The sequence below is a fragment of the Antrostomus carolinensis genome, unplaced genomic scaffold (assembly GCF_000700745.2).
Source record: "Antrostomus carolinensis isolate BGI_N321 unplaced genomic scaffold, ASM70074v2 scaffold22115, whole genome shotgun sequence".
Classification (NCBI taxonomy): Eukaryota; Metazoa; Chordata; class Aves; order Caprimulgiformes; family Caprimulgidae; genus Antrostomus; species Antrostomus carolinensis.
Window position 1 is genome coordinate 27,313 of NW_010318781.1, and position 8,130 is coordinate 35,442.

The window sequence follows — 8,130 nt, forward strand, 5'->3', positions numbered from 1 at the left end:
GAAAGAGAAGGAGTCATCAACCACACAATACTGAGAGAACCATTTAAAAGAAAAAAAACACACCAAAAAACATTTAAAAAAATATAAAAGTTCCTCCACAAAAGGTGGGTGAAGGTAAAAATAGCACCAATGGGAGGACAGGGAAGAGGAAGAAGGAAGGAAATACGAGTGTAGAGGAGAGAGGCTGCCAAGTCAAGAGAAAAGATACAATACAACAACCCTTGGAAATTCTGAATTTTTTGAGCTTAAGATTTAGTTTAGCAATTTTGAATCATTACATTTCATGTACAGCAAATGTTAGGTAGCATAAGCTGGTGTTAAACTTTAACTTACCGCAGAGCCTCGGAAAGCATTCTTTTCTTTCTGTCGCTGAATTCCTAACTGAATTTCTTCCAAACAAAGACCTGTGAAGTTTGAACTTGGATGTTCTGATCTTTGCAGCATAGCAGCTATCTCCATGCACTTCTCTGGAACCTATTGACAGAGAATGCAAAGGTTTGGGACTAAGAAGCAACTTACAAGTTTTTAGTGTTTGCTTCTGTTTTGAAATAAGCAGAGTGCAGAATTTTCTGTCCACATAGACAAGTCCACGAAGTAGTAGGGAAGACTACTTTTGTGCTCACACAGTAGAATTATTTCTCCCAGTACACAGAATTATAGAATAGTTTTGTTAGGAAAAGATTTTTAAGACCACAGAGTCCAACCATAAACCTAACCCTGCCATGTTTTATTCTATTTTAAAATAAAGATAAAGATAAAATTTAGTATTTCATTAAGCATAAAAATTGTTTATAAAAGATTTTTATTAATTAGCACTCATTCTTTAAAATAAGTACCATGCAATTTATCCCACTGATTAGGCCAGAGGCAGTTCTGTAATGAGTGCTGTGTGTCAGCACAGTGGGACAGCACTACAAATATTGACAATATTAATTTGATGACACTGTCCTAACCAACACATCTTCACACATACATACATGCACAACTCATGCTAATTAACACTGAAAGGCAACTTAAACTTCCTTTCTGCAACAGGCTTCCTTAGAATTAACGAGTTACAAATTCCAATATTATTACAGGAAGCTCTGTTACTTCAGTCTCAAAAATATAAGTCTACATTCCTCTGTAACAGAAATCAGAACGCAATTAGCGTCAGAACACTACCTCAAATAATATACATGGGTATCAAGCATTTATGTAATCAAATGCTCTCAGAATCAAAGACATTAACAACAAAAATCTGTCACTTACTGCAAAATCCAATCCAATAGTTTCGTACTGCCTATGGATTTTTTCTGCTAAGTCATCAAAGAGTCTAACTATGGATGGTTTTTCCAAGGACATAGCTTTGCTAAGCCCAGAAGAAACAATTGCTGGCCACGTTTGTGCAATACAATCCCAATCATGAAGATTTGCCAAACATACTCCACTGTGATTTCCAAGAAGACAATATAAGGCACCCTGTGAAATGAAAGATGTAATTTTATAAAGTTAAAGCATTGTTCATACATAAGTGATATCTATCTATCTGCACAAGCATGTACCCACACGGAAGAAAAAAATAATCTTCATTTTACCAAATAATTAAAATGTATCATAAACATTCAGCTACACAGCCTCATTGTCAAAATACTGAAGATTTTTCACAGAATCCTCTTCATGCTAAAGAAGCATTTTAATGAGACTGGAAGCCCTGCCAATTCATTTATCCACAGAATGGCTGGCTAATTCCATTATAAAGGAGATAATTCAATTATCAAGTACCACACCTGGCCTTTCTGTGAACTTACTCATGTTAGGGCTGCAGGCAAATCACAAAGCTGTTAACTAGGCACCTGAAATGATGCTGACTGAACAGGACATCGATAACTACTGGACACAACACAACAAACTGGTGAACATGACAGGTGATTGTGTGAGAAGCTGACAAGAATTACACACAGGGTGGCTGGATATCACAGGTGACTAAGTGGGAGTTATGAGAGAAAAATATGGCCAAAGTTCACAGGCAATTGGAAGGAACTCTTAGGGGCCTTTTGGAGAGCGGAGCCTTACAAGAACAACAGCACCTAGGTAACCACATCAGTAATACCATATAGGCTAAGACTGTCTGGTAGCAGTACCAGAAATACCAAATTCAGGTATAGTAGCAAATGCTGCAAGTGTAGCAGAACTGGGACCAATCAGGAAAAAGTAACTAGGCACGGCTTGCTTGTCTGGGAGGAGACAGGGATATAGAAAGGAAGGTACAAGGATGGCAGAAAAAATAATCATCAAGAAACAAGAAAAGGGATAATAAGATACACAAACAATGTAATCACATGCTGTCTGATAGCACCTATCAGGAGCAGGATACTAAGCCACAGCTGCTGTTCTGACCATATGACAAGAGTCCAAATTGCCTCTGTGGCCAGGAGGACTGAGGGGAGCGCAGAAGAAGGGGAGCGTGGTGCTTTCAAACACCTGGACAGACAGATTGCACCCTGGCATCACTGTGTCAGCACCATTTCCAGGCCTGACAGCATCAACAATTACCCACCACTTCATAACAAAACCCATCTGATTTAGTATTAACTGTTTGGTGATCAACTTTTTATCCAATTCACACTATTTTCTTACACTACTACAGCTAACAGAACTGCTTAATCGGTTTTACCTCCTTGGACTACAACTTCTTAATTTCCTTTTCATAATTTAAAAATAGGTGTTAACAAACGTTTTTGTAATACCTGAACACACAAGGAAGTAAGGAACACATATAAACACAAAATTTCTCTTGACAACTGATCTAATCCAAGTAATTCCTTATATTAGTCATGCATAAGCTACATGCCATGAAAATATCACAGTCACAACAATAAACAAAGCAAATCCCACTTTCACCATTAAAATTTTTCCTATAAAAACACTTTCAAAAGACAGACATAAAACAAAGTTAATAAGACAGTACTTTAAATTGCTTTTGAGTGACATCTTGCCGGTCTGGACGCAAGAACTCCAAAACCAAGGGAATGATATCTCTGCAACAAAAATTGTATGTTCCCAGAGCTGTGAAAAATGCTTGCTGAGCTTTATTTCTGACCTATGGGAAGAGAGACATTACTAGAAAGTCTTCTGAAACAAAAATATATTATACAAAAATAACATCTGTACCCATTTGAGTTACTTATGCAGAGTTCACATTATGTATTTGTGCACAGAAACAAAATTATTTGTAAAAGGTTGTAAACAGCATGCTTCCCCTCACCCTTGCTCACAGTTTTTTTATACAAACCTACTTCTTGTTTCTAGCATTTACTTGAGAACAGCTACAAAGTTAAAGAAAATTCTTTATGTTGCCAAAAACAGTCAATGTGTTTTTAAGATAATTTGAAAAGCAAACAGCTAGAATAACAGATGCAGTTAGCAGAACTCTAAAGAGCCTGTAGACGCTGTGGATGGATCTGAATTTATATACACACACAGAGTGCCCACTGGGCAAAGACTTCAGAATCCAACTATCAGCACACTTGTTTTGTTTATTTTTAAGAACTAGGATGCCATCATGGCTACATCCTAAAATAGATTTGGCATTCCAAATAGTCTCACGAATCATATCACCACATTTAAAAACCTCAACCTAGTATATGTTAATTCTTTAATTGTTTTTAGAAGCCTAGAGTTAAGTACTTAAAAAAATTTAAAATTGGTAACCTAAGTTGGTAGCCTCAGCAACCAGTTCTTTATTTGACAAATAAGGGGCTTAAAGCAAAAAGTACGCCAAAATTGGCAACTAACGCAAATGAAATAAGTAAATATTTCATGTTGAGAAAGAAATAAATAGAAATGTGAAGATTCTGAGAACATAACCTGAGGAGATCAACAAAAAAGTCCATATATCTTGGTTTAAAAGGGGCTGTTCCTTACCTGACCATATGAACTTGTGGACAAACACAAAAGATCTCTGATCATCTCCTGGTGGGAAGTTTTATATTCACAGCCTTCCATCGTTAGTGTTCTTAGCTAAATTGCATAGAAAACACAAATAAGGAACAGATTATTTTTACATTTCACATGTTAAGAGAAACAGGAGTGCACCTTTTGCTAAATGACAATGTAACAAATCAGCTTTTCAAGTAAAGTAGCTAGTGAAGATTTAAGTGAAAGTATTACCTCATGCTGCAACATAACTCTGTCTATCAGCAAAGCTCTGATATGCTGTTTCTTTCCTTGAAGCTGTAAACAAATACATAATTTCATTTAGATTTCAGTATTCATATTAGCAATCTGTACTGACTGATTTCCCCATGTACTCTTTTGCTTCTAGAAACAGGCAAATTTCATATAGAAATTCTTGGAGGACAACCTTGATTTTTTTGCCCTGGTAAAGTTTTTATTTTAGTTTTTTACTTGTCTCTATAAGCTAAATGACCTCTAGTCACAGAAATATCTCAATTAACAAGGACCAGAATGGAGCATCATGCCAAATCTCAGACTTTGGTCCAAGGATATATGCAAACTGAAGGCTACTACAATTCAGAAATGCTAAGCTATTTACTCATAAGATTTCCAAATAAAGGTACAAAAGCACTGCAGAACAATATTCTTATCAAGGAATTAGATTTCAAAATTATGAAAACTGATTAGAACAGTAACGGAAAAATGAAAAAAGTCTTTGTGAACATTAGGAACTATTTCCATCCCTTGCCTAAGCTTTACAAAGAAAAATCACTGACCCTGTTCTCCATTGATTTTTTCACTAGATTAAAGCTTTTCCATCTCGAATCAAACTCATGCTTGTGAGACCCTTGGAACTGTAAAACATCACTAATAATCTGTAGAAAGAAAAAGATGACAAAGAGTGATTATTTTGCAAAACAAGTAATCTTGCATAAAGTGTTACAAACTATAAGTATACCTTTATTATTAGAAATAAAGACTTGGTGTCATCTTCTGAATTATCAAGTATATAGCCTGCAATTGGAAGAAAAATAATTTAATATCAGAAAGGTAAAGAGTTTTAGAAATTAACAATAATTTTATTTCTACAAAGCTTAAATATAAGAATTATAGGCAAAGTAAACGAAACAAGTTCCTCATCTATAAAATTATACTTAAAAGTATAACATAGTACTTTTTAGACAGAGGAGCGGTTAAACTTACGCAGCAATTTCCTTGTAACCCTTGCAATTGTTTCTCGGTAATTCTCTCTTGATAAATCTACAAAGAAATTAAACATTTTATCTTTATTATACAATAGCATAAAAAGCAATTTATAGATAAGTGGAAAGCCAGAGCAGACTATTCAGAAATGGCAGTATGGACTATTATAAAAAAACCCATTTTGTTATATGTAAGGACACCACTCTCATAGGGCTTTGTTTTGTTTATCAAGTCAACAGTATGATTTTTATAGGTACATCGCCTTCTTTATCTGCCTTGACAGTTGGCTTCATTTCTAACTACAGACTGAGGCAGATTATTTAGCATATGAAAATTGAGTAACACATTAAGCAGGGTAAAAAAGAAAGTCAATAGAACACATATTTTACATATCAAGTGATCAAGCCAGTAAAAGACTGGGGACTTTGTCCACATCCATGAACGGAAGGGGAAAACCATTTCCAATCTGAACGACAAAAAATGAAGAAGAAAGAAGGATCAATGATACAAGCAGTCTCCTTGGAGAGTTTCAAACCAGAACAATCTTAACTGCTGCAGAAGACCACTAAATAAAAGCCCATTCTGTATTACCTGTTATATGGCTACAAACTTACCACTTGCAAACTAATGCACCAGATTTTAGAAGTAGTATTAATGCACCTAAACCATTTAATAATCCAAGAAGCAGTTACTGTCTGCCTCAGTTCCTTACTTAAACAGCCCATCCTCACTTGGAAGATGGTGAAGAATACACACAATAAAACCTGAAAAATGCAGTTTTCTTCTAATGGAGCTATCACAGCCTTTAGCAGGTTATGCCTTGATTCCTTCTGTCTCTCCAGTGCAGTCCTTGGGTGACGAGTGTTGCTTCCTGCACCTTGGAAGTACAAGGGCCCAAGCACTCTGACTTGGGGACTGGACCTGAGCTCCCATTCCCAGCCATATTATTGCAGTACATTTGTATCTTGTATACCATCGCTGAAGAGGAAACGGTGTTTCAACACAAGAATTTCTGTGTTGGCCAAAAGAGCCCATTTAATATAAAGAGAAGAATCAAAATTATGCTCTCTAAAAGAAGCTACTGGTTTTAGAACAGAAAAATAAAGAATGCAAACAACACTTACAACATGTCTGAACAGAATTAGGATCTACTTACCATATTCAACACCTGTGTACAGTTTTGTCTCTTCCAAAGACACCAGACTTGGGACTCTGCATGAAAACAAACCAAGTATTACTATGTACTATGGAAATCCTTAACCATGTGAGTTTCACTGACATTTAATTCATTTTAACAAGTTAAATTTCATGCCAGGAGCACCAAGGACATTTGGGTTTACTAACAGTAATACCTAATATTTATAAACTAACCATACTTCTGGGTGAGACTGTTTGTTAGAGGCAAGTACACCATAAGGACATCTTGGACCCAGAATCTTGATTTCTCATTTAACATAACCTCACTATTCTGTTAAATAGCCAGAGAATTGTCCTTATTGTTCCATCTATGAACACAGTCATCAAAACAAGTGTTGCTCCTAGTCAGTCTAAAAAAGACAGATGAATTTCACTGCTGAGGCAGAACCCTTTCCTGACAAGTTAAGCTGATGAAGCTGTTCTGACTTTGGTCCTTTCTTTATAAAGTAAAGAAACGTACCCATTGTCTACAGAAGTTACATGCATCACTATATGAAGTTCACTATTAATAACAACACCAGAAAATAAAGCCATGCTTTTTCCAGAATTTGGGTCAAACTTATCAATCCAAAATACTTTTTTAAAGTGAATTTTTAGTCTTAGTGGATTTGCTTTGTATGTTACCATGTGAAAAATACAGACTCGGATATCACATGTCAATGAATTTAAAAGACCTAAGAACATATCGTACATCCGCTTGAGGGGTTTTGTGTGTGTATTTGTTTTGGTTTTGTATCATTTCATAGTTAGTTTGTTTGTTGGGTTTTTTTTAAATCTACAATCTTGGCCCCTAAACATTAAGGTAGACACATTCATGCTTTCAAGGACAAAATACACCAGTGTATTATATTAAACAAATAATATTAGCAAGTAGTCCCTATAAAAACAAATCTTTATATAAGATTGCATTGTCAGTATAATCGGAGCAAATAAAGGCAAGGGAAGTAATGTGAATCTACTCCTGCTACAAATGCTAAGTAACACATCAGAAAACACAATAAATTCTATATCTGAACATGCACTACCAGATACTAAAATAAACTTTCAGATTGCAGGCAACAGCAAACTTCTATCTGTCAGAATCAGAAATAAGGTTCATTTTTCTCCTGTAAAAGCAAACACATTAAAACATGAGTGCTTCAGTTATTGCGCTGATTAGATGAAGAAATGCCAATCCCAAGAAAAAAACTTGCAACCAATACTTAAGTAAACAAACTGATTTCACAACCCTTGTAACAGTTGCATCAGTAAGAGTCAAACTGAAGTGTCTTTTTCTTAATTGGTTTGGACATCAAGAATTGGAGTCTTCATTTCGTTTTCCTCATTGTATTTCTGGTAGCACTAAGTTAACTTGAAAACAAGCTATTCCAAAAGTTTTCCCCACTATTTTTTCCCCAAAAACTCAGCACTGGAATAAGTGCTTAAGGTACAACCTGGCCCCTTATACAATCTCCAAAATATCCAATGTCAATCCAGAACTTTGGTCCTGAATAAATATATATAAATCGCTGTGGTCTCATACACTTGCTCTTTTAGAATCATCTACATGATGTTTGCTATGTATTTCTCCAAGATCAGATCTTTCCAATTGGGAAGATACAGAGCAGGGATATTTCTGAAATTAATATGTGGGGGAGGGGGGAGGAGGGGAAGGGGAAAAAAAAAAAAAGAGTGAACCTTCCCAACCCAAATACTATTACTATTAAAAAAAAGAAAGGTAATAGATAAATCCAACAAATCTCAGACAGTTAGATATTAAGCAACTACTTTTTTTTTTTTTTGGGAGGGGGG

At 35.5% G+C, this 8,130-nt stretch overlaps 1 protein-coding gene across 1 annotated transcript in view; it reads right to left on the bottom strand.

Moving 5' to 3' along the window:
* Nucleotides 1–8,130, bottom strand: part of PSME4 (proteasome activator subunit 4) — a 61,782-nt gene that overhangs the window by 18,944 nt on the left and 34,708 nt on the right. Inside the window, exons 20-28 of the mRNA XM_010169053.1 lie at nt 6,299–6,354; nt 5,143–5,199; nt 4,898–4,953; nt 4,716–4,814; nt 4,153–4,215; nt 3,907–4,002; nt 2,951–3,082; nt 1,252–1,461; nt 350–474 (exon numbers count right to left, since the gene is read on the bottom strand). Of these exons, the coding sequence (XP_010167355.1) occupies nt 350–474; nt 1,252–1,461; nt 2,951–3,082; nt 3,907–4,002; nt 4,153–4,215; nt 4,716–4,814; nt 4,898–4,953; nt 5,143–5,199; nt 6,299–6,354 (894 nt within the window). The remainder of the gene's footprint in view (nt 1–349; nt 475–1,251; nt 1,462–2,950; nt 3,083–3,906; nt 4,003–4,152; nt 4,216–4,715; nt 4,815–4,897; nt 4,954–5,142; nt 5,200–6,298; nt 6,355–8,130) is intronic.